This window comes from Rhincodon typus, chromosome 2, assembly GCF_021869965.1.
Source record: "Rhincodon typus isolate 14 chromosome 2, sRhiTyp1.1, whole genome shotgun sequence".
In the NCBI taxonomy this organism is placed as follows: domain Eukaryota; kingdom Metazoa; phylum Chordata; class Chondrichthyes; order Orectolobiformes; family Rhincodontidae; genus Rhincodon; species Rhincodon typus.
In genome coordinates, this window is record NC_063333.1 from 11045181 (window position 1) to 11072886 (window position 27706).

Sequence of the window (27706 nt, forward strand, 5' to 3'; positions counted from 1 at the left end):
TTAAACCAACCCCAGCTTCAATCTACAGAGAAGGATCCCAAACAGTGTATTTGGTGACACGGGAATTCACTCCCTCAGAGCACTGTGGGTTGATCTACAACACATGGACTCCAGTGCTGCAAGAAACAGCTCACCACCACCTTCTGAATGGGCAGGCAGTAAAATGCTGGTCCAGACAGTGATGCCCACATCCCATGAGTGAATAATAAAAGAAACTGTGCCAGTACTTGGAGGAACCACAATTGCCCAGTCAGTGATTTAAGAATTTAACTTCCGAATTCTGTGGCCAAGAGGCCTGCAGATTCATTTGGCATATTCAAGGATTTATAGGGCCGCTCAAGGCTGCTTTGCAATTCAAAATGATGATGACTGATTGCCTACCGTGATTTATCTAAGCATCTATAATAAGTCCTTCACTGGCACAAGTCCAAGCAGTGACTAGACATTAGCCATGGCTCAAAGAATTGCACATTTGCCCCTGAATGTAGAATCATAGAAACATACAGTACAGATGAGGCGCTTCATCCCATCAAGTCCGTGCTGACCATCTACACTTTTCCACACTAGGCCCACAGCCTTGAATGTTATGGCATTTCAAGTGTTCATCCAAGTACTTTTTAAAGATTGCGAGTTTTCCCACCTCAACACCCCTCCCAGGGAGTGGACTCCAAACCCCCACCACCCTCTGGGTGTAAAATGTTCCCCTCAGATCCCCTCTAAACCTCCCACCTTTCACTTTAACATTATGTCTCCTTGTCATTGACCCTTCAACAATGGGGAACAACTGCTTTCTATCCAGCCTGTCCACACCCCTCATAATGTTACATCTCTATCAAATCCCCTCTCCATTTCTCTGCTCCAAAGAAAACAACCCAAGCTTATCCAGGACAATTCTCTTCAGAGTTGACAATTTCCGTCCCAGAAAATATCCTGGTGAATCTCCTCTGCACCCTCTCCAGTGCAATCACATCCTTCCTATAGTGTGGTAACCAGAACTGCACTCCAGCTGTGTTCTGCACAGCTCCACCATAACCTCCACACTCTCATAATCTTTGCCTTGACTGATACAGACAAGTGTCCTGTATGACTTCTTAACCACCCTATAAACTGGTTCTTCAGGATAAGGACCGAGAGAATGTGAGTGTGAGACAGAATGTGAGTGTGAGAGAGAATGTGAATGTGAGAGAGAATGTGAATGAGAGAGAATGCGAGTGTGAAAGAGAGAGAATGTGAATGTGAGAGAGAGACAGTATGAGTGTGAGAGAAAATGTGAGTGCGAGAGAGACAATGTGAGTGTGAGAGAGACAGGATGTGGATGTGAGAGAGAACGTGAGTGTGAGAGAGCAGGGAGAATTGAGAATGTGTGACAGCAATAAAATATGGACATCAAGTGAGGAAGAGAGGGAAAGATAAAACAATATTAGTTTAATTCTTGCTCACATCAATGATCTTGATCCTAGCACAATGGAAAAAGATAGGATACATTTTTTGATGTCGATCAGAACTGGGCAATGATTTTGAAGAGCCTAACTACCCTACCTGCTCTTCATTTGGAGATTTTTTTTGTTTTCAGTTCAGTTTTCTAAAATGTGCACCTGGTTTCCTTTCCATCTGAATATTTTAACAGATACGGTCCTGAGGTAGGGGTAATTTTGATTAATTTCCATCGACGAATAGACCTGGAATCCAAAGTAGACCAATCAGCCCATTCAATCTTCTCCACCATTCAAAAAATCATGGCTCATCTAAAAATCCTCAAATCCACTTTCCTTCCTTTTCCCCATAACCCTTAAAGTTCCTATTATTAAAAATTTGTCTATCTCAGCCTTGAATACACCTATTGACCCAGCTTTGACAGCCCTCTGCAGTAAAGAATTCCAGAGATTCACTACACACTGAGAGAAGAAATGCCTCCTCAGCTTTGTTTTAAATGGAGAGCCCTTATTCTGATCCTAGACTCTCTCACAGTCTTCATGCTTCATTGAGGTCACCTCTCAGTCTTATATATGCCAGCGAGTTCAGGCCTGACTTACTGAACCTCCCCTCATAACAGAATCTCTCCATACCTGGGGTAGAGTATTGGTTTGGATAGAGCATTAGTTGACTGACAGGAAGCAGAGGGTCGGGATAAATGGGTCCTTCTCTGGAAGGCAAACCACAAGCAGTGGGGTGCCTCAGGGTACAGTTCCTGGACCTCAGCTATACATAATCTATATAAATGATCTGCAGCAGGGACAGATTGTAACATTGCAAAATTCACAGATGATACTAAAATAGGTGGAAAAGCAGGCTGTGATATAGACATAAAGAGTTTTCAAATGGATATTGATAGACTAGGAGAATGAGCCAGAATCTGGAAGATGGAGTTTAATGTGGATAAATCCAAGATTATCCATTTTGGCTGGAAAAATAAAAGGACAAATTATTATTTAAATGGGAAGCAGATTCCAGGTGTGTCAGTGCAGAGGGATCTGGGTGTCCTTGTGCATGAATCACAGAGAATGGGTATGTAGGTGCAGCATATAATAAGAAAACCAAATGGAATCCTGGCAATTGTTGCAAAAGGACTGGATTATAAAAGTAAAGAAGTGCTGTTACATGTATATAAGGTATTAGTGTGACCACATGTCTTTATACAAAAAAAAACTCCCCTGATACATTTCAAGAAATCTGTCCCCTCTAAACCCTTAACACTATGACTATCCCAGTTTATGTTGGGAAAGTTGAAATCCCTGGGTATAATTACCCCGATTATTACTCTCACACACCTCTGTGATCTATATATTTGCTCCTTTATTTCCCACTGACTCCTTAGGGGCCTATAATATACTCCCAGTAGAGTAGCTGCCCCCTAAAATTCCTAAGTTCTACCCACAAAGCCTCGTTTGAGGACTCTTCCAAGATATCATTTTACCTATTGCTGTAATTGACTCCTTAATTAATAGTGTTACGCCACCACCCTTTTTACACCCTCCTCTCTTTTGCCTAAAGATCCTATAGCCTGGAATGCTGAGTTGCCAGTGTAACCCTTCCCTCAACTATGTTTCTGTGATGGCAACATTATCACACTTCCTTGTGTCAATCCAACCCATTAAACCATGAGTTTTACCCATCATGCTCCTAGCATTAAAGTAAAGACTATCCAGTTGTGCCTTATTCACTTGACACTCAACGTAGGTGAACTCACTGTGACTTGTTTCCTTTGCTGTAGCATGATGTGTCTCTGTTTCATTTATATTCTATGTCCCCTTCCCCTGCCAGACTAGTTTAAACTCCTCCCTACAGCACGAGCAAGCATACCTGCATGAATGTTGGTCCCAGTGCGGTTCAGGGGCAGACCACCCTGCGTATTCACGTCCCATCTTCCCCAGAAACAGCCCCGGTGATTCAGGAAGCTAAAATCCTCCCTCTCTCATCCATTTCATCTGTACATTTCATCTGTCAATGTCTACTCAAAGTCCATTTCTATAATCCCCTTGCGTTAGCTTTTAGCTTGGGCTCAGGTTTGCTCACAAAGCTCTGAAGTTGAGTAAAAGACTTTTACTTGTGAAGTGCCGCTCAAAAGTGACTCAAATGCGTTTCACAGCTAGTCAAATGTAATCATGTAGGAAATGTAGCAACCACTTTACACAAGGCAAGATCCCACATGCAGCAAAGCGCTAATGAACTAGCTGGTTTTCCAGTGATATTTTCCTGATTGAGACAACTATTGTCAGACAGAATGTCACATCCAGTGCCTCGGGTCTCTGAAACATTTATCTGAATCAAAAGTCAGTGCATTTAACAGTGCAGCACTCAAGCCTTAGCCTGCATTACATGCTTAAGTGGGCCAGGATTTTACTGTTAGTGCAAAAGTCCTGACATAAACTAGAAACGATGTTCCTAGGTACAGAGCTAGACTCGTCTTCCAGAACTTCAGGCTAATGTTCTCGAGAAGATGCACCCATGGACTCCTTAGTAGAAGGGTCAATAACCAGAGGTCACAATTTTAAGGTAAGGAGCAGGAGATTTGGAGGGGATTTGGGGATTAATTTTACACCCAGAGGCTGGTGGGTATCTGGAGCTCAGTGTCTAAAAGGGTGGTAGAGGCAGGAACGCTCAAGACATTTAAGAACTATTTAGATGAAGTTTTGAAATGCCATAACATACCAAGCTGGGAGATGGCATTAGAACAGATGGATGTTTGGTGACCAGAGCAGAAATGATGGACCAAAGGGCCATGCTTTAAGAACTCCAGGACTCTCTATGACTCACAAACCTCTGAGAGATGAAGTTTTAGATTCTCCCTCCAGAGGAAACATCGTCTCCACCTTCAACACATTCCTCATCAATTCCCATTGGGGTAAGATGGTGGTTCAGTGGTTAGTATTGGTGCCTCACAGGGCCAGGGACTCAGGTTCGATCCCAGCCTCAGGCGACTGTCTGTTTGGAGTTTGTATGTTCTCCCTTTCTCTGTGTTAGTTTCCTCCCACAGTCCAAAGATGTGCAGGTTAGGTGAATTAGCCATGGGAAATGCAGGGGTGTGGTTTGGGTGAGATGCTCTTTGGAGGGTTGGTGTGGACTCAATGGGCTGAATAGCCTGCTTCCACACTGTAGGGATTCTATGACCCTGTCAAGACACCTTCAGGTTTTATATGTTACAATCAAATCATCTCTTAATCTTCTAAATCCCAGCTAATAAATGGTTAGGATGTAGAAGCATAGAAACGCACAGAAGGGGACCATTTGGCCCATTTTGTCCTTGCCAACCCAAAAAACCCAATGCCCTTTGGAATCCCATTTTCCGCACACTGCCCATAGCCCTGCAGCTTACAGTATTAAAGGTACAGACCCAAGTACTTTTTAAAAGAGTTTAGGATCTCTGCCTTCACCATCAACTCAGACAGCAAATTCCAGGCACTCACCACCCTCTGCATAAAAAATGTTTTTCCTCATGTACCCTCTAATCCACCTGCTACTCAGCTTGAATCTAAGACACCCACTTTTTGAACTCTCTGCCAAGGGATCCCTTTCGTTTCTCCTAACTCTCTGCCCGCTTCCTTTCCTCTCTCTTCTCCCTCTATCTATTTCTCCTCCCACCTTGCTGTTTCTCTCAATTCTCCCTCTCTCCTCTTCCTATCCCCCATCTCTCTCTCTCTCTCTCTCTCTCCCTCCCTCTTTCTAACATTTCCTCATAAGACTACCCACCCATTCCAGGTTTTGTCCTGGTAAACATTCTCTGAACTGCTTCCGCTGCAGTTACATCTTCCTCACATAAGGAGACCAATAATTTACACAGTACTCCAGATGAGGCCTTCACAATGCCCATGCCTACTTCTGGACGCCATTTCCCTCACAATAAACGAGAACATTCTATTAGCTTTCCCTAATTATGTGTCTGTATCCGACATGACTTCCCCATTTTACTGGCCCACCACTGTCCAATTTGAGACTCAAGTCTAGATTTTCCAAATAGCACTCTCTTAATTCCGACAGTGACTCATTCATTTGAAATGGTTTACCGGCGGGTGGGAAAACATTGGTCACCAAGAAAAGCCTTTGCTTTTCTTTCGAGCTGTTTACTTATTCTTTTGGGGCACTTTAGCGCATGTCCTGGGCTGTGCCATTCAATCTTTCTGAGCTGTTGTGACAAGCAATGCCACATTCTCAGTTTGCGCTCCCTTTCATTTCCGTGCGATTTAGAAAATTGCCCGCTTCAGAAACATGGGAGATGAATAATTGGAAATCATGGGAGGAGGGGCAGAGACTTAAAGGGACTCCGCGGCTACAGGAGTAGGCCACACTGGAGGCAGACACTGGGCCTAGAAATGGCACCTCACCCAGATGGCCTGGGAGGGCGATGGCCTAGTGCTAATAATAGAACATATAACAGTACAGCACAGGAACAGGCCCTTCGGCCCACAAAATTGAACTATTCCCTTTTGCCTACCCTTGGTCTATATCCCTCCATTCGTTGCATAATCATGTACTTGCCTAAAAGATCCTTAAACGCCCCTATCATATCTACCCCCAACACCATCCTGGCAGTGCATTCTAGACTCCTACCACTCACTGTGTAAAAAACTTGCCCCTCACATCTCCTTTGACCTTTCTCCCCCTCGCTTTAAATGCATGCCCCATGCATGTAATATTGCTAGACAATTAATTCAGAGAAGTTCCACCACGGCAGATGGTGGAATTTGAATTCAATAAACATTTGGAATTAAGAGTCTAATGATGACTATGAATCCATTGCTGATTGTTAGAAAAACCCATCTGGTTCACTCATGTCCTTTAGGGAAGGAAACTGCCATCCTTACCTGGTCTGACCTACATGTGACTCCAGACCGACAGCAATGTGGTTGACTGTTAACTGCCCTCTGGGCAATTAGGGATGGGCAATAAATGCTGGCCTAGCTAGCGATGCCCTCATCCTATGGATGAATTAAATAAAAGACAGTAGTGCCCAGGAATGGTTGGCGTTGAGAAGCCAGGCTTATTGATGACAGAGACTGTTGAATCAGAGCAAAGAAACAGTGCTATTCGACTCTCCAAACTGAGCTTGAACCCTTCTGCTGATTTCAGCTGGAGGTATAATATCAGGCTCTACTGCCAATACTGGAATATTCTTCCTGAGATCCTCACTCGACCTTTCCATGCTCTGAATTGTCACGTTGCCTGTCTGGCATTCACTACTGGACTATCAGCAATTTCCTTGAACTAGCCATAGGAAGGCCATAGCCATTGTATTTGCATTGTACACAACCACCTTCAGCTGCTTCAGCAATGACCTTCCCTCCATCATAAGGTCAGAAGTGGGGATGTTCGCTGAAGATTGCACAATCTTCTGCATCATTCGTGACTTCTCAGATACTGAAGCAGTCCATGTTCAAATACAACAAGATCTGGACAATATCCAGGCTTGGGCTGACAAGTGGCAAGTCACTTTCGCGCCACACAAATGTCAGACTATGATCATTACAATAAGAGACAATCTAACCTTTGATCTTCAATGGTGTTACCATCACTGAATTACCCCACTATCAACATCCTGGGGGTTATCATTGACCAGAAACTCAACTGGACTCACCACATAAACATAGTGGCTACAAGAGCAGGCCAGAAGCTATGAATACTGTGTCAAGTAACTCATCTCCTGACTCCCCAAAGCCTGTCCACTGTCTACAAAGCACATGTCAGGAGTGTGATGGAATACTCCCCACTTGCCTGGATGAGTGCAGCCCCAACAACACTCAAGAAGCTTGACACCATCCAGGACAAAGCAGCCACTTGATTGGCACTACATCCACAAGCATCCACTCCCCCCACCACCAACTCAGTAGCTGCAGTGTGTACTATCTACAAGATGCACTGCAGAAATTCACCAGAGACCCTCAGACAGCACCTTCCAAACCCACGACCACTTCCACCTAGAAGGACAAGGGCAGCAGATACATGGGAACACCACCACCTTCAGGATCCCCCCCAAGCCGCTCACCATCACAACTTGGAAATATATCGCCGTTCCTTCACTGTCACTGGGTCAAAATCCTGGAATTCCCTCCCTAAGGGCATTGTGGGTCAACCTACAGCAGGTGGACTGCAGCGGTACAAGAAGGCAGCTCACCACCACCTTCTCAAGGGGCAATTAGGGACGGGTAATAAATGCTGGCCAGCCAGCGACACTCACAAATGAATTTTTAAAAATTTGGCTTTCACTCCCATGCCACTGACTCCTTTCATCACAGTCAAAGCAACACAAAGCATTTCACAACTTATGAAGAGAATAAAACCATAACACCTAGGAGCAGAAGTAGGCCATTCAGAACATCGAGTCTGCTCCGCCATTCAATGAGATCATGGCTCATTCTGATAATTCTCAACTCTACTTTCCTGCCTTTCCCCGTAACCCTTGATTCTTTTACTGATTAAAAACCTTTCACCTCAGCCTGGAATATACTTAACACCCCAGCCTCGAGAGCCCTTTGTAGTGAAGAATTCCACAGATTCACTCATCATCATTGTCGTTATCGGTAACACTCCCTATTGACTGTATCTCACTGGGGAAATACCGTGTCACTGGCCATGGGTCTGTGAGTCCTTATGTGGCTGATGAGCCTGATCCCACAGCTGCATCTCCGACCGCATGTTTGGCAAAGTCAAAAGTCACACAACACCAGGTTATAGTCCAACAGGTTGATTTGAAGTCCCGGGCCTGAGGAATGCTGCTCCTTTGTCGGTCAATCACATGTTTGACAGTACAGCGACCTCATTGTGTGACAGGAACAGTCTCTAAAATGCTTCTCCTGTGTAATCGATGCCTTGCCGAGTGCCGCTCCAATTGCAGGTGGACGTGGTCCTTTGCCCCGCAACGTTCCTTTCTCCAGTTCCTTTTCTATTCTCCCTTTTGCCTCTCCTACAAGGGGAAGCAACCCCTCCATGTCTACCGTGTCAGGTCCCCGGACTATCTTCTGTGTTTCAATAAGGTTTGCCTTTCATTGTTCTAAACTCTAATGAGTACAGGCGCAACCCCTCAACCTCTCTTCCTAAGGCAGTCCCTCCATACCTGGATCAGCCCAGTGAACCTTCCCTGGACTGCCTCCAATGCCAGTACATCATGCCGTGGACAAATAATATCCTAAGTATTTTAGTTGTTTTCACTGCTGTATTTGAGGCGGATGTAGCAGACATTTTGTGAGCTGATTATCAGTTCCAGTGACGAAAGTTCAAGGATGCATTTTGGCTTGGGTACTAGGGAGAGCTCCACTGCACAAGGTGGCACAGTGGTTAGCACTGCTACCGCACAGCGCCAGGGGCCCAGGTTCAATCCCAGCCTCGGGCAACTGTCTGTTTGGAGTTTGCACATTCTCCCCGTCTTCTCTGGATGCTCCCACAGTTCAAAGATACGTGGACTGGCCATGCTAAATTGCCCATAGTGTCCAGGCTAGGTGGGTTAGCTGTGGGAAATGCAGCGATATAGGATAGGAGTGGGTGGCCTGGCTGGGGTGCTCTTTGGAGGGGCAGTGTGGACTTGATGTGCCCAGTAGCTTGCTTCCACAGTGTAGGGATTCTATGCCCTCTGCACCACGCTGGTTGGCTTTCTTTGGTCACTTGAGAATGCGAGTGGGGCCTTGGCTTAAAGTCACATCCAGATAATTGCATGATCCTTTGCAGGACACCTCCTCTTGATCCACGAGCATGACCCTGACCTGCTGGTTGAGTGAGACTGTAATTCACTCCCTTCGTTGTCACACTCACATTTCTGTCCTCGGCCTCCGGAGCTGATCCAGTGAAGGTCAAAGAGGAGGACCCTATCTTCTAGTTCAGCACTTTCCAGCTGTCTGCACTCAACACTGATTTCAGCAACTCCACATCATCAACTTTGCCTCCACTTTGCCCTTTTGGCTAAGTGTCAGTCCATATTTTAACTTCCTATTTTTACTTTTGCCGTTTATTCAACCATTAACACTTACACCGGACCAGCACTTTGTTCCTTGATAACGATCATTTTCTCTTCCTTGACCTCGTGGACCCTGTCATCTTTCCTGGCCCCTGACCCTAGTCCTGACCCAACCTCCCGTTAAAAGTCCCATTACACCTTCCACCTCTCTTCACTCTTTCACTCCTTCTCCACAGATGCTGTTGAGTTTTTCCAGCACTTTCTGTTTTCATTGCGAAATTTTATTGCATTTAGTTGCTGGGAGACTGAAACAGCAATGGTATTCCATTTCCTGGCACTGATAATGCTCCCCTTGGTCAACAGAAAGAAACTTCGCTCCAAAGCACGAAGGTAAAGAATCTTGTATTCAAACAGAAGGCCATGTTCTGCCAACAGTTCAATTTGTGCAATGATCTCATTGTGTATGAGGAACAGACTCTAAAATGCTTCTCCTGTGTAATCCATTGTCTTGCTGAGTGCTGCTCTAATTGCAACTTTCAGTCACTCATAAGCAATAAAAACATTCGATATTCCAATTTTTAAAGAGCAATTTTTGAATCGATGACATCTGGCCCACAGAGGGTGAGAAAAAGAGCAGCTAGCAGAACTGGGAATAAAGTCATCAGCCTGTTCTTTATTTTCTTCATCCAAGGAATGTGGGCAGCACTGGCTAGACCAGCATTTATTGCCCGTCCCCAAAGGCAAGTCAAGAGTTAACTGCTTTGCTGTGGGCCTTGAGTCACATGGGAGGGCAGGGGGGCGGTTGTGGGGAGCAGCATGGTGGTCAGCACTGCTGCCTCACAGCACCAAGGACCTGGGTTCAATTCCAGCCTCAGGTGACTGTGTGGAGTCGTCCCCATGCCCATGTGGGTTTGCTCCAGTTTCCTCCCTCAGTCCAAAGATGTGCAGGTTAGGTGGAGTGGCCATGCTACAGGGGATGAGATGAGATGCTCTTTGGAGGGCTGCTATGGCCTGAATGGCCGCTTTCTGCACTGATTCTATGATTCTAAGCCAGGCCAGGCATGAATGGCAGCTTCTTTCTCTTCAGGACATTAGGGAACTGGATGGTGCTTTTAATGACGATCAACAATGAATTAGTCATCACCATCAGGTCAAGCTTTTTTTTATTGAATTCAATATTCACTATCTGCCCTGGTGGGATTTGTACCCATGTCCTCAGAACATTAGCCTGGGGTTTCTAGATTCCTGTCTCAGTGACATTATCACTGCAGCACACCAGTATGACTAGAGCTGTGGGGACAGGACAAGTAGCTGGTCATCGATGGCCTAGGGACCCAAAGGCCCCAGGATCATGCTACGGGCACCGAGGTTCAAATCCCACTGGTGGGATTTAAATTTGATCAATTAAAATCCGCAATTCTGAAGTTGATCTCAATGATAAAATGTACGAGCAGACGTAGGCCATTCAGCCCATTGAGTCTAAAACCTATCTGGTTCAATAATGTCCTTACGCGGAGAAAACCCGTCCCTGGTGCAGTCTAGATGTGATTACAGCAAGGCGGGTGACCCTCTGACGTGGCCCGAGCAAACTGCTCAGTTCAAGGGGCAATTAGGGATGGGCAAGAAATGCTGGCCTTGTCCTCAGCACCCACATCCTACGAGAAAATAATTAAAATTCATAATGTAAGCACAGGTGGAAGACAATCATCCCATTGCAGCCTCTTGAAGGAGAGTTTGTGTCAACACCATGCCCCTGCCTTTCTCTAAAAATACCTGACAGCTATCTCCTTTTAAAGACTGTATCGTAGACCACATTTGAAAGTACTGATTGAATGAGTTTGCATATACTGTTTCAGGCAGCCCCCGTCCAGTTTAGGCTGGAGCCTGGAGAAGGGACGGGCCTCTTCAGACCAGTAGCAATCGCGGCCACAGCTTGGACGCTGCAAAGAGACAGTTGAGGCTGAAGTCGGTCTTTTCTCTCGCCTCAGAAAGTGATTTACAAGTTTGGTCAGGATCTGAGGAAGGGCTCCCTGTCCAGGACACTAGATTAATCATTGAAATATCTTTGCTGCTATAATGGGAGGCCTCTGGCATTGGCATTCTGGATGGATGAGGTCAATTTGGACAAACGGCCTTTTGCCATCTGTTCCGAATGTACGTTGTGAAGTGGCAGCCAGTCAAAGGTCACCAGTCAAAGGTCACCAGTTAGTCAGTCCTGATGAGCACGCGCACGCACACGGACACACTTATCCTGTCACAGACTGGAATGTTGCAAAGTGTCTTGACATTATACAGTTTACCTCAGCTATTCAATATTCTGTCCTGTCCTCGTGATTCAATTTTCGTTCAATTCTTTCATGGCCCTGCCACGTGCATTTCCTTAATAACCTCCTTCAGCACACAATTGTCCGAGGTCCCTCCAGTCCTCTAGCTCTGGCCCCTTGTGTATCCTGGATCCTCATCAACTCCACTACTGGCTCCCACTGCCTTCAGTTGCCTAGACTCAAGGCTCTGGAGCGCCCCCCTCCCCCCGCAATTAAACTTTCACCTATTTATCTCTCTCTCTAATCTCCAGGCAACTTGACTTCTTTAAAACCTACATCTGGGACCAGGCCTTTGGTCACCTGGTCCAATGACCACTGCATATTGCATCTCCCTCTCCATGCCTACTGCTCTACACACACACACACTTGTGACACTCTAGACCCAAGCTCTGCACAACTGTAGAGAGCTGTTTCTCACTCAGAGGACTGTGAATTTCTGGAAGTCTAGGAATGCTTGCTCATTAAGTATCTTCAAGACTGGGATTGGTCAGATTTGCAGGCAATGAAAGGATACAGGGATATAATTTTGGATTTGAGGTAAAAGATCGTCACAGATGTTAATGCAAGTTTGAGGGGATGAATGGCCTGCTCCTGCTCCTATTTCCTTTTGCTGTGATATTATTACATCCTATACTTATTTTGATTACTAATAACAGCAGTACTACTTGTGCCCCTGTTCTACATTACTAATAACAACAGTCCTATCTGTGCTTTGTTCTAGATTACTAATAACAGCAGTCCTATCTGTGCTTTGTTCTAGATTACTAATAACAGCAGTCCTATCTGTGCCTTGTTCTAGATTACTAATAACATCAGTACTACCTGTGCCCCTGTTCTAGATTATTAATAACAACAGTAGTACCCTTACCTTGTTCTAGTTTGCTAGTAGGGACAACAAACAGAAATGGAGCTAAGACCAAACCTTGACATAGACAATGGGACCAGGCTCCATTGGAAAGTACGTAATGAAAGAACAAAGAACAAAAGAAAATTACAGCACAGGAACAGGCCCTTCGGCCCTCCAAGCCTTCGCCGATCCAGATCCTCTATCTAAACCTGTCACCTATTTTCCAAGGATCTGTATCCCTCTGCTCCCTGCCCATTCATGTATCTGTCTAGATACATCTTAAATGATGCTATCGTGCCCGCCTCTACCACCTCCGCTGGAAACGCGTTCCAGTCACCCACCACCCTCTGCGTAAAGAACTTTCCACGCATATCTCCCTTAAACTTTCCCCTCTCACCTTGAAATCGTGACCCTTAGTAATTGAGTCCCCCACTCTGGGAAAAAGCTTCTTGCTATCCACCCTGTCTATACCTGTCATGATTTTGTAGACCTCAATCAGGTCCCCCCTCAACCTCCATCTTTCTAATGTAAATAATCCTAATCTACTCAACCCCTCTTCGTAGCTAGCGCCATCCATACCAGGCAACATCCTGGTGAACCTCCTCTGCACCCTCTCCAAAGCATCCACATCCTTTTGGTAATGTGGCGACCAGAACTGTACGCAGTATTCCAAATGTGGTCGAACCAAAGTCCTATACAACTGTAACATGACCTGCCAACTCTTGTACTCAGTGCCCTGTCCGATGAATGAAAGCATGCCGTATGCCTTCTTGACCACTCTATCGACCTACATTGCCATCTTCAGGGTACAATGGACCTGAACACCCAGATCTCTCTGTGCATCAATTTTCCCCAGGGCTTTTCCATTTACTGTATAGTTCGCTTTTGAATTGGATCTTCCAAAATGCATCACCTCGCATTTGCCTGGATTGAACTCCATCTGCCATTTCTCCGCCCAATTCTCCAATCTATCTATATTCTGCTGCATTCTCCGACAGTCCCCTTCACTATCTGCTACTCCACCAATCTTAGTGTCATCTGCAAACTTGCTAATCAGGCCATCTATACCTTCGTCCAGATCATTTGTGTATATCACAAACAACAGTGGTCCCAACACGGATCCCTGTGGAACACCACTGGTCACAGTTCTCCATTTTGAGAAACTCCCTTCCTCTACAACTCTCTGTCTTCTGTGGCCCAGCCAGTTCTCTATCCATCTAGCTAGTACACCCTGGACTCCATGCAACTTCACTTTCTCCATCAGTCTACCATGGGGAACCTTATCAAATGCCTTACTGAAGTCCATGTATATGACATTTACAGCCCTTTCCTCATGTGTCAACTTCGTCACTTCCTGAAAGAATTCTGGTAAGACATGACCTTCCCTGCACAAAACCATGCTGCCTATCACTATTAAGCTCATTTTCTTCCAAATGTAAATAGATCCTATCCCTCAGTATCTTCTCCAGCAGCTTCCCCACCACTGACGTCAGGCTCGCCAGTCTATAATTACCTGGATTATCCTTGCTACCCTTCTTAAACAAGGGGACAACATTAGCAATTCTCCAGTCTTCTGGGACCTCACCCGTGCTCAAGGATGCTGCAAAGATATCTGTTAAGGCCTCAGCTATTACCTCTCTCGCTTCCCTCAGAAACCTGGGATAGATCCCATCTGGACCTGGGGACTTGTCCACCCTAATGCCTTTTAGAATACCCAACACTTCCCCCCTCCTTATGCCAACTTGACCTAGAGTAATCAAACATCTATCCCTAACCTCAACATCTGTCATGTCCCTCTCCCAGCTGCAACTTGGTCTTTTTTAGCAGCATATGATCCACCTCACTAAATCTTCCTTCACAGCAGGAGATTCAATGCTCACACAGTTCGACATGAGATGTTGCATGACACTTTTCGGCAAGTGGATGATCGTTCACCTGATCCTCCCCATGTCTGCTTTGCAGGTCCCTGTGAGAACTCTGGGGCAGGCTGGTTCCACATGATCTGTAGTGGGGCTGGGTATTGCAATCCAACTCGAACATTCCAACTGATCACTGTGGGCCATTTAAAGGCACCTCCCCACAGAGGCTCAACCATGGCTTTAATCCTTACCTTCGACAAAGTCAGCATGTTCACCTTGTGACATTTTCCCTGATTGTTATTGAGCTGCTAGAAATATTTACGTGGGCATTACTCACAACCTGCGCCATTTCTAACAACTCTTCATATTAGGCTCTGGTCCTTTTCCCAACCCTAAGCACTTTCAGTTTAGTTTGCACTGTTTCCCTTGAGATGTGTCAGTACATCACATCTGGTACAGTTATATACAGAGGGCAAGACTCAAAGATCAGTCCGACTTTATAAATTACGACCTTTTATCTAGGGATAGTAAATTGCTAGCTTGATTTTCACACCACCTAATGTTCTTCAAGGAAGAGCTACTATCTTCGCTTGCTACCATTTGGGAAAGCAACCATTTCCACCCTCTAGCACTTGGTCATCACAGAACGAAAAACACTCAGCAGCCATAAGGCTTCCCTTTATTATCAGAATCATCTCACACTTTAATTCATTTCTGAAGTTACGTGGCCATTCTTTCACCGTTCTCACCCACCGATTGTCTCCTTTTGAGACTATGTATGTTCAAATCTGTTAAATCCTGGACAAACCCTCTGTTTGGTGTTTTCAACTACTTCAATTGTATAGTTCTGTGACTTTCTTACTAATGCTTCCAGTCAATGGGAGGGTGATTAGGATTTATAATGAGTTTAAGGCTTAAAGCAAGCAAGCTTAAAAAGGCTTAAATTACCAGGAAATGTTGCCCAAACAAACTTCTCCTCTGTTGAAAATTGTAGTTAGGTGTCAACTTAGCTGATTGGGATAAGACAATATGAGAAATCGGCCATTCAGCCCATTAGTCTGCTCCACCATTCAGTGAGATCATGGCTGATCTGATAATTCTCTCCTTTTTCTCCATTACCCTTGATTCCCTTCCTGATTAAAAAATCTGTCCATCTCAGCCTCGAATAAACTTAATGAGCCTGCCTTGATTGCCTTCTGCGGTAAAGAATTCCACAGATTCATTAACCTCTGAGCAAAGAAATTCATCCTCATCTCGGTCTTAAATGAGCAACCACTTATTCTGAGACTCTGCCCTCTGGTCCTCGACTCCCCCACAAGCTGAAACAACCTTTCCACCTCTAGAGATAGTAGGAACTGCCGATGCTGGAGTCAGAGATAACATAGTGTGGACCTGGAGGAACACAGCAGGCCAGGCAGCATCAGAGGGCAGGAAAGCTGATGTGTCGGGTCGGGGCCTTCTTCAGAAAGTGGATGCTAGATCAGTTAATTTTAAATCTGAAATGATCCATTTTTGTTAAGCAAATGTATTAAGAGACATGGGCCTAAGGGAAATGGTGTTGGGTCAGATGGCAGAACAGGCTCGAGGGACTGAATGGCCTACTCCTGTTCCTAAGTTCCGAACTGGAGGGGCACCCCTCCCTCCGACTCCACCTTCCCCCCAGAACTCGCCATAGTTTCTCTAACTGGGGGGTTAGTAAGTTGAAGCTCCTTAAATAGTGATTAATTTTTGACTTAATGGCCTTACTTGGTAGTGAGTCAAGAAATCTACAAACCTACTCAAGAACCTTAGAGTCAACAAAGTTGCCCATGGACTGTCTCAATCAGACCTTAACTGGTGAGGTGGCAAGATGGAGGGGGTGCCTTGCCAGGGTCAACTCGGTCAACTGTTTCCTCCTCTCACCAACTCACCACCCAGGACGGGGACTATTCCATGCAAGAACCAAAGGGACCAAAGATGAAACAGGAATGGAGCTTTGGAGGGTAATAACTGCAAGTATTTCTTCATCAGCGCAGATAAAGACTATCTGAACCTCTGCTCCAAACTGCTGGTCAACAGAATACTTCAGAAACAGTTATTGGTCAAGTTTTACTCGACAAGGTTATAAAGGGCAACAGACCCAAAGCAGAGAGACGGAGTGAGAAGTTATCAGAGATCAGCCATAATCTAATCGAGGCACTAAGGGCCTACTCCAGGCCTTATGAAATGGTCTGTGCTCATACTCAAAACGTTGTGCTTGTCTCCCAGTCAAATCAGTTCCAAAAGGAACCCTGGGCACAGTGGGAATTAAACAAGTCACTGTGGGATCAAGGGCAGGAGACAGGATCACATGGCAAGTCAACGCTGTGCCTTCTCGCAACTCGGTTTCCGGCATTGACAAATAGTTTCACTCCATTGTCAGTCCACAAAGTTGTCTAAAGGAGCGGTTCGAAATTCAAGCTGCTGTCCTGGGTTCGGGCCAATCTCCTCTGTGCCATATATTGAGTGGAGCAAGGAATTGCTAGCATAACTCTGCAGAGCAAAACCGCAACCGTCCCCTGTGTGCAGTATCAGCTGTGCCAACACAAGCTCAGTCTATTAACATACATCAACGTTATGCAGAGAGCTTGGATTATAATTGTACCATAATCAATGGACAAATATTTCTAAGTCCTCGTGGCCTGGAATGTATCCTGTCATTAAAACCAAGGGCCACGCCAGCTGATGGCCTTCAGTGACTTTGATGCCTTTCAACCTCTTCGAGCAATGGCCCTTAGTCACTAGTTCCTGCAAGTACTCAGTTCCTGTGACTCTAATTCCCAACTCACACCATCCGCGCAGGCTCACCAGGCCAGCGATCTCACAGTTTTAAAATTCTCACCCTTACTTTTGAATCTTTCCACAACCTAGGCCCCTCTGACTCTCTGTAATGCCCTTCACCTTTTGATACCCTCTGCAATCCTCCTATATATTATTCAGTGCCAACATACACTTGCTGTACAGTCATGACTGTGTGGCCAAATTTGTGGCCCCTGTGTCGTTGGCATGGATTCGACCCAATGCCACTCTGTGAACTAGCTGCCCGCACCCCTACCACCTTCCCCCTAACGCTGCTGGCTTTCCACCTTCAGGCACTGACCCAATTCCCTTTCGAAAATGATTATTTAATCTAACAGAGAACTCTATTAAAAGAAGACAGTTTTTCCACCCAGAGAGTGTTGAGCCTGCGGAACTGACTACCACAGAAAGCAGTTAAGGCCAAAACATTGTATGAGAAAAATTATGGAGGTGATGACCTGGTGGTATCATTGCTAGACTGTTATTCCATAAACTCAGCTAACGTTCTGTAGAGGGCTTCAAAATCTCCCCTCCCCCTACCGCATCCCAAAACCAGTCCAGCTCGTCCCTGCTTCCCTAACCTGTTCTTCCTCCCACCTATCCCCTCCTCCCACCTCAAGCCGCACCCCCATCTCCTACCGACTAACCTCATCCCGCCCCCTTGACTTGTCCGTCCTCCCTGGACTGACCTATCCCCTCCCTAACTCCCCACCTACACTCACCTTTACTGGCTCCATCCCTGCCTCTTCGACCTGTCTGTTTCCTCTCCACCTATCTTCTCCTCTATCCATCTTCTATCCGCCTCCCACTCTCTCCCTATTTATTTCAGAACCCCCTTCCCCTCCCCCTTTTCTGATGAAGGGTCTAGGCCCGAAATGTCAGCCTTTCTGCTCCTATGATGCTGTTTGGCCTGCTGTGTTCATCCAGCCCTGCACCTTGTTGTCTCTAATGTTCTGTAGACCTAGGTTCAAAGCCCACCACACCAAATGGTGGGATTTGAATTCAATTTATTAAAAAAAAAACCCTGGAATTAAGAATCTATGGATGACCATGAAACCGTTGTTGATTGTCACTAAAATCCATCTGGGGTTTAGCCATGCTCATCTGACTTACATGTGACTCCAGACCCACTCTCAAATGCCCTCTGAAATGGCTTCATAAGCCATTCAGTTCAAAGGCAGCTAGGGAAGGGCAATAAATGCTGGGCCAGCCAGCAACGCCCACATCCCACAAGTGAATGAAAAGAACCTTCAAGAAGAAGTTGGACATAATACTTGGGATCAGAGGATATGAGGGAAAAGCAGGAATAGGTTATTGAGTTGGATGATCAGACACGATCATGATGAATGAGCAAGCAGGCACAAAGGTCTGAATGATCTACTCCTGTTCCTATTTTCTATGTACCATGCCTCTGCACTATCCCCAGGGGCTTGATATCCTTCCTAAAGTGTTGTGCTCAGAAATGAATGCTCCAGCTGCTGCCTAAGCAGTGTTAAAGGTTTAGCATAACCTCTTTGCTTTTGTACACTATGCCTCTATCTATAATGACAACAATTCCACATGCCTTTTTAAAAGCTTGCTCAACTTATCCTGCACCTTCAAAAAACATGCCTGTGCAACTCCAAGGGCTATCCATTCTTGATCTCCCAATGGAATTATTCCATATGCACTCTGTCGTTTCTCCTGAATATTTCGGCCAAAGTCTCTGATTGAAATTTCACTTGCCATGTATCAGCCTATATCATGAATTTAGAACATAGAACATAGAACATAGTACAGCACAGTACAGGCCCTTCAGCCCACGATGTTGTGCCGACCTATTATCCTACTAAGATCAATCTACCCTGCATACCCTACATTTTACTATCCTCCATGTGTCTATCCATGAGTTGGTCAAAAGTCTCTAAAGTATCTGACTCCACTACCACTGCTGGCAGCGTATTCCACACGCCTACCACACTCTGTGTGAAGAACCTACCTCTGACATCTCCCCTATACCTTCCTCCAATCACCTTAAAATTATGCCCCCTCGTAATAGTCATTTCTGCCCTGGGAAAAAGTCTCTGACTATCCACTCTATCTATGCCTCTCCTCATCTTGTAAACCTCTATCGAGTCACCCCTCATCCTTCTTTGCTCCAGTGAAAAAAGCCCTAGCTCCCTTGACCTTTCCTCATAAGACCTACCCTCCAGTCCAGGCAACATCCTGGTAAATCTCCTCTGTATCCTCTCTAAAGCTTCCACATCTTTCCTATAATGAGGTGACCAGAACGGAACACAATATTCCACATGTGGTCTAACCAGAATAACCCCCCTTGATTAGCATCACATCCATTACCTTTCACACCTGCATGTTTGTGCTTTGCTGATGTCTGTTACTATCCTCGTCAATGTTCGCCATATTTGTGAGTTCTGTATCGTCTCCAAACTTTGAAGTTATGTCTGTGCGCTCAAGACCAATTCATTTAATTATACATGCCTCAAAAAAAAAGTAGAAGTCTTAGAATCTAACTCAAAATTGTCATGGAAAAGGTCAACGATGGACCTCAAATCAAAGCCGAAATCTTTTGTCAATTTTACTGATTTGGCCAGAGTGGACTGAGATACTTTGAGGTAAATCTGTGTCAAAGCAGTGGGACCCATTCAAGAAGGAAATAGGGAGAGTACAGGGCCAACATGTTGCAATAAAGATAAAGGGCAGAACCAACAAAACCAGCAAACTCTGGATATTAAAAGCCGAAACGTTAACTCTGATTATTTCTTCACAGATGCTGCCAGACCTGATGAGCTTTTCCAGCAATTTCTGCTTTTGTTTTGAACCCTGGATATTGAGGGATATATATTGGATCACATGGAAAAAGGGGGGCTTACGGCCAGTAGTGAGGGTCAAACCAGAAGAAGCCCTGGAGGAGTACAGAATGCCTAAGGGGACCTTCAAAGGGTATCAGGAGAGCAAAAAAAGTCTGTATTAAAGAATAATGACAGGTAAAATAAAATAAAATCCTAAATTATTTTACAAATACATTAAGGGTAAAAGGTTAACGAGGGAAAGAGTAAGGGAAAGAGTAATTCGGAGCCAGAGAATGTACATAGGGTTCTAAGTGAACACTTTGTGTCAGTGCTTACCAGTGAGAGACACAATGTGACAATAGAAATCAGGGAGGCAGACTGTAATATGACTAAAGAAATTAACGTAGACAGAGAGGACATTCTGAATGGTCTGGCAGGCTTAAATTAGATAAATTAAGTAAACCTCCGGGACCAGATGAAAGCCTGTTGAGTGAGGCAAGGGAGGAAGTGGCAGGTGCATTGGCGATAAATTTCGATTCCTCTCTGCCCACGCGAGAGGTGCCAGAGAGGACTGGAGGGCAGCCAATGTGGGACTGTTATTCACAAAGGGAGCATGGGATAAACCAGGAAACTGCGGGTCAGTCAGTCTAACCTCAGTGGTGGGGAAATTATTGGAGGGAATTCTGAAGGACAGAATTAATCTGCACCTTGGAGAGGCAGGGAAAAAGCAGGAGCAGGCAGCACGGTTTTGTTAAGGGGAGCTCATGTCCGACAACTTCGAATTTTGCAAAGACTTAACCAGGTGTGTAGATGTGTGTAGATGCATTTGATGTTGTCTGCTCGGATTTCAGCACAGTTTTTGATATGGTCCTGTGTGGGAGAGGTAAGAGTCCAGAGGGCCCAAAGAAGTTCAGCTAATTGCCAGAGTGGCAGGAAGCAGAGGGTGATGGTCGAGGGTTGATTTTGTGACTGGAAGCTCGTGCCCAGTGGGGTTCTGCAGCGATCAGTGCTGGGGCCCTTGCTGTCTGTGATGTCTGTATATAAGCCATTCAGACTTGACGGGTTGATCAGTAAATTGATCTCAAATAAAGTTGATACAAAAATTGAAGGGGTGGTCCATAGTGAGGAGGATAGCCTGAGATTACAGGAAGATATAGACAGGCTGGTCAGGTGGGCTGATCAGTGACAAATGGAATTCAATCCGGATAAATGTGAGGGGATTCTCTTGGGCAGGACAAACAAGGTAAAGGAATATATGATCCTGGGAAGCACCAATGAGGATCAGAGGGACCTTGGTGTGCATGCCCCTCAAGGTAGCAGGGTAAAGTAGTAAAGAAGGCTTATGGGCATACTTGACTTTTTTAGCTGAGACGTGGAGTTTAAGAGCAGCGAGATTATGCTGGATCTGTATAAAACATCGGTTCGGTTACAGCGAGAGTATTGTGTGCAGTTCTGGAATCTACGTTATAAGAGGGATGTAATGGCACGACAGGGGGTGCAGAGGAGATTTATCAGGAATGTACCTGGGCTGGAGAGCTTCAGTTATGAAGAGAGATTGGACAGGCTGGGGATGTTTACCTTGGAGCACAGGAGACTAGGAGGGGACATGATTGGGACGTGTAAAATTATGAGAGGCATGGCCATTGTAGGCACCCTTTGGTAGAAGGATCAATGACCCCAGGGACATAGATTTAAAGTAAAGGGCAGGAGGTTTGGAGGCGATGTGAGGAAACATGCTTCCACACAGAGGCTGGTGGGAATCTGGAACTCACTGTCAGTAAGAATGGGAGGGAGGGCCAGAAACCCTGACAATATTTAAGATGTGTATTTACAATGCCAAGGCATACAAGGCAATGTGCCAGGTGCTGGAAAACGGGATTAGAATAGTCAGATGGTTGTTTTTAATTGTCATAGACTCAAAAGGCTGAAGGGCCGTCTTCTGTGCTGTAGACTTCTATGGCTCTATGACTCTAACATTCAACCTCTGAGCAATACCAAGTTCCCTGAAAACAGAAAAACATCTGTTGAGCACTGCTCCATGTTTTCTGTCGCTTAGCCAATTTTATATTCACAAAGTCACCATTCCTTTAATCCCCTGGGTCTTTATTTTGGTAACTAGTCTATTACATGGTCCTTTTTCATGTCTTTTAGAAGTTGTGCTAATCAATATTGGATCTCAGTCCACAAACTCCTCCATGGTATCATCCATCACCATCTCTATAAAACAGTCATAGGCACACACACACACACACTCACACACACACACACTCACTGACACACACACACACTCCCACATAGACACACACACATACGCACACACACACACACTCACTCACACATACACATAGACACACACACTTACACACACATATAGACCTACACACACACACATACATGCACGCACAGACACGCACACACACATGCACGCACAGACACGCACACACTGATGCACACACATAGACACACACACACACACACACACACACACACACGCACACGCACATGCACACATATAGCCACACACACACACTCACACACACACATGCACGCACACACACACCTCCTGATGCTTGTTCTTCTTACCCTGGCCTCTTGCTGTTCCTATACTACCCTTCCAACACCTCACTCACCTATTGATAATGTCTAGGTCCCAAGTTCTGGAATTCTAAATGACCCCACATCTCCAACCCCCTCTGTTTCTTGAAAGACTCTGCTCAAAACCCACCACTTTGGCCAACATTCGAGTCACCAATCTGCATGTCTCCCATTTTAGTTCACTATGTATTTTCTGATTGCTGCTTAGTGAAGCACTTTAGGGTGTCGGGTCTTTTGCTGTGAAAGGCACCAGACAAATGCAGCTCATGTTGTTGATAAGTATGGACCAGCATCTACTGTAGCAGGAGGAAAATATTTGTTCAGCTCAGTTTTCCTTTGAGGATTCTCAATTCAATGGTCATGTGCTCACATCTTTCAAATATATGGGTTACTGTCTGTTCTGGGGGGGCGTTCTCGTTTTGGCATCATACCATCACTTGCCCATAACTCAACGAGGAGGCTTTTTGTCTGCATTGCTCTGCAGCCAAAAGAAATGCCGTGCCAAATCCACTCCAAAGTGACTCCCACGGACGACAGCTCAGGGCCAATGCTGCAGCAATGAGTAAGACCCATTCCTCCTCAACTGAAAACTCATCCATCCTTATCGGGAAGAAACCCCTACTGAAACTGGTGACTGGTGCCTCCAGTCTATTCAACCGTTGATACATGAGGGCCAGGTCATAAGATCATAAGACATTGGAGCAGAGATTAGGCCATTCGGCCCATCGAGTCTGCTCCACCAATTCAATCATGGCTGATAAGTTCCTCAACCCCATTCTCCTGCTTTCTCCCCGTAACCCTTGATCCCCTTGATAATCAAGAACCTATCTATCTCAGTCTTAAATGTACTCAATAACCCAGCCTCCACAGCCTTCTGTGGCAGTGAATTCCACAGATTCACCACTCTCTGGCTGAAGAAGTTTCTCCTTATCTCCGTTCTAAAAGGTCTTCCCTTTTCTCTAAGGCTGTGCCCTTGGATCCTAGACTCTCCTACCAATGGAAGCATCTTCCCAACATCCGCTCTGTCCAGACTATTCAGTATTCTGAAAGTTTCAATTAGATCCCCCCTCATCCTTCTAAACTCCAATGAGTACAGTCCCAGAGTCCTCAAACGTTCCTCATATGTTAAGCTTTCCATTCCTGGGACCATTCTCGTGAACCTCCTCTGAACCCGCTCCAGGGCCAGTACCTCCTTCCTAAAATCAGTCAGAAGTGCTGTCACCATGATAAATTAGTGCCAGGGAACTTCTATGTATTCAACCAGGCTGTCCCAAAAGAGGTCTTTGGGCAGGGATGAAGGGTGACTGCCTTTGCCCTCCCTCTTTCACAACAGCTCAAGGCTCATTGCATATAGAATCCCTATACAGTAACAGGCCATTCAGCTCTACACCGACCCTCCCACCCAGACCCACCCCTCTCTCCTGTACCCTTCCATTTCCCATGGCCAATCCATGTTTGTGACTGGGAGGAAACCAGAGCACCCAGCAGAAACCCATACAGACACAGGGAGATCACACAAACTCCACGCAGACAGTCGCCCAAGGCTGGAATTGAACCCAGGTCCTTAGCGCGGTGAGACAGCAGTGCTAACCACTGAGCCACTGTGCTTCCACAATGTCATTGAGCTTGATCATTGGATTTGATTAATTTGGTACAGTAAAGATGAAGGAACTGATTAATACCATACTGACCTACTTGACCCTATAGTTAGGAGGCAGAACAAAGGCTACAGAGTTCATTCAGATTGACTGCACATGTAATTTCATTTTCACATTTCGAGATTTTTAATGTGGAAAGAGAAGTACTAGGCAATCAACAAATCGCTTTGCTGAAATCTGTTTCAGGCAACTCTAAGTAATTTATTCACAGGATGTGGGTGTTGCTGGCTGGGCCCAGCATTTCTTGCCCATCCCTAGTTGCCCTTGAGAAGGTGGTGGTGAGCTGCCTTCTTGAACCGCTGCAGTCCACCTGCTGCAGGTTGACCCACAATGCCCTTAGGGAGGGAATTCCAGGATTTTGACCCAGTGACAGTGAAGGAACGGCGATATATTTCCAAGTTGTGATGGTGAGCGGCTTGGGGGGGATCCTGAAGGTGGTGGTGTTCCCATGTATCTGCTGCCCTTGTCCTTCTAGGTGGAAGTGGTCGTGGGTTTGGAAGGTGCTGTCTGAGGATCTTTGGTAAATTTCTGCAGTGCATCTTGTAGATAGTACACACTGCTGTTACTGAGCGTTGGTGGTGGACGAAGTGGATGCTTGTGGATGTGGTGCCAATTAAGCGGCTGCTATGTCCTGGATGGTGCCAAGCTTCTTGAGTGTTGTTGGGGCTGCACTCATCCAAGCAAGTGGGGAGTATTCCATCACACTCCTGACTTGTGCCTTGTAGATGGCGGACAGGCTTTGGAGAGTCAGGAAGTGAGTTATTCTGTGATTTAACTAAATTCAATTCTTCTTCATGCTTGAGGAAAAGTAATGAGATTAATTTCAAATTCGTAATCCACATCACAGCAAGGAAGCCCCTGTCAATGCTTGTGGCTGTGTTTTGCTTTATGCTTGCTGCCTCTGCCTCAGTCTAATCTAGTCCACAACCTCTAGTCACGGTGCATTTATCTCACAGCTGTCAAGGCCCATGGGACCAGAGGTGCCAAAGCAGCACTTGACAGCACTCCAATGGCTGCCTTCCTTCCCACTGGAGAGAACTTTCTTTAGCGTTTCTGTCAATCAACAAGAGTGGCAGCAGAAACACAAACTTGTTTCACGGCCAGTTCTGCTCCAGCTTTGGGAATTCTATTCCACTCCGAGGACACAGGGCGAGGACCGTTCCTATTGGGAAATCAACAGGAAGTTTCTCCTCCCTCACAGCGAGGTGTGAGCTATTAATCAAACAATCTAACTTTAGAATTGTTTGCAGTCCTATTTTTAACTACCTCGAGCGAATTACGGTGTTGAGATTTTCAAAAATTAGAATGGGGCTGTCGCTACACCCCATTAAAATACTGACCACATTTCTTCAATGTTGCAAAGAAACATAGGAAGTAGGAGAGGGAGTAGGCTATTCGGCCCTTTGATCCTGCTCTGTCATTCGATATGATCATGGTTGATCATCTTACTCAATCTCTCTTTCTCTCCCATGTCCTAGTCCCCTACCCAACACACCAGACCTTGTTACCACATAGCCTGCCATTGCACACTACCTATTGTTAGTCACTAACAGTCCCCATTAACAACTATTCACCCTCCCAGCCAGATCATTATCAGCTCCTTTGTCTGTCCAACTGCTCTTCTCTCTATTTAGGCTCTATCCTATCGTTTACTCCCTACCCCACCCTCCTCCTTATTTTCTGCATATAAACTGATGTTCTCCCAGCTACCATCAGTCCTGAGGAAGGGTCACCGGACCCGAAATGTTAACTCTGTTTTCTCTTCACAGATGCTGCCAGACCTGCTGAGCTTTCCCAGCAATTTCTGTTTTTGTCACTTTCTACCCATATCATTTGATCCCTTTAGCCCTTAGAACTATATCTAACTCCTTACTGAAAACATTCAATAGTTTGGCCTCAACGGCTCTTTGTCAGAGAGAATTCCACAGGCTCACCACTGTCTGGGTGAAGACATATCCCCTCATCTCAGTTCTAAATAACTTCTTCTGTTTCCCCAGACTGTGACCCCTGGCACCGCGCTCCCCAGTTTTCACAAACATCCTTCCTGCGGTTACCGTGTCTAATCCAGTTTGAATTTTATAGGTTTCTACGAGATCCCTCCCTCATTCTTCCAGACTCCTGTGAAAATAGTGCTGAGAAATATTGTAAAATAATGCCCTGTATTTAATCCACAGCAAAAGCCTTAGATCCACAATTATGTATGTCAGCTTCTCATGTTTCAAACCACTACAGGTACAATTCATCGCTTAACTATAAACCCAGAAGAGGCACCCACAATTTGTGCTGTTGGTTGAGTGGAGGCCAGTTGGACTAGAAAGGAGCTCTTCAAGAATGTGGGTTAGCTGGCATGATACAGAAGGTAAGAAAATATGGGACATCTTCAGGTTGGCCATATGTAACGAGTGAAGTGTCGGGGCTTCAACTATTTACAGTTTATATATTTTCTTTATTCATTCACGCGATGAGGGTGTCGATGGCGAAGCAGCATTTATTCCCATCCCTAATTGCCCAGAGGGCAGTTAAGAGTCACCCACAATGCTGTGGGACTGGAGTCATGTGTAGGCCAGACCAGGTAAGGATGGCAGTTTCCTTCCCTAAAGGGCATTAGTGAACCAGATGGGTTTTACTGACAATCAATAATGGATTCATGGTCATCATTAGATTCTTAATTCCAGATATTTATTGAATTCAAATTCCACTATCTGCCGTGGCAGGATTTGAACGCAAGTCCCCGGAACTTTATCTGGGTCTCTGGATTAACAGGCTAGCAATAATACCACTAGGCCTTTGTCTCCCTATTGTATCAATGACTCAAAGGATGTGCAGTTGCTGAATTCTGGAAGGGGTCTCGAACCTATGACCCTGAGGCTCAAACTGAGCCACTTGCTATTTCTCAAGCTTCCTTCACCACCATGCACCACATGTAGACAACAGAGGGCAGCAAACTGCTCAGGGCTCTTTGAGTGGGGTCTTTCATGTTCAAATTCAAAAGAAAAACAAGGACTAAGGTTTAAAAATCTTCCCCTGCACTGGAGAGGGTGCAGAAGAGATTTAGAATCCTAGAATCTATACAGTGTGCAAACAGGCCATTCAGACCATTGAATCCACACCAATCCTCTGAAGATCATCCTACTCAGGCCCAACCCCCTGCAGCCCTGCATTTCCCATGGCTAACCCACCTAACTTAATATCCCTGGACACTATGGACAATTTAGCATGGCCAATTGACCTAGCCTGCACACCTTTGGACTGTGGGAGGAAACTGGAGCACCCATGCAGACACAAGGAGAATGTGCAAACTCCACATAGATAGAGACCCGAGGGTGGAATCAAACCTGAATTCCTGGTGCGGTAAGGCAGAAGTACTAACCACTGAGCCACTGTGCCACCCCCATTTACCAGCCTGTTGCCTGGGCTGGGGAGTTTCAGTGACGGAGA

At 45.6% G+C, this 27706-nt stretch overlaps 1 protein-coding gene across 1 annotated transcript in view; it reads right to left on the bottom strand.

The window, feature by feature from the left end:
* Positions 1–27706, bottom strand: part of LOC109921859 (sodium channel protein type 4 subunit alpha-like) — a 1322739-nt gene that overhangs the window by 1146269 nt on the left and 148764 nt on the right. The window contains 2 exon segments of the mRNA XM_048618339.1: positions 21546–21579; positions 24190–24211. Coding sequence (XP_048474296.1) covers positions 21546–21579; positions 24190–24211 — 56 coding nt within the window.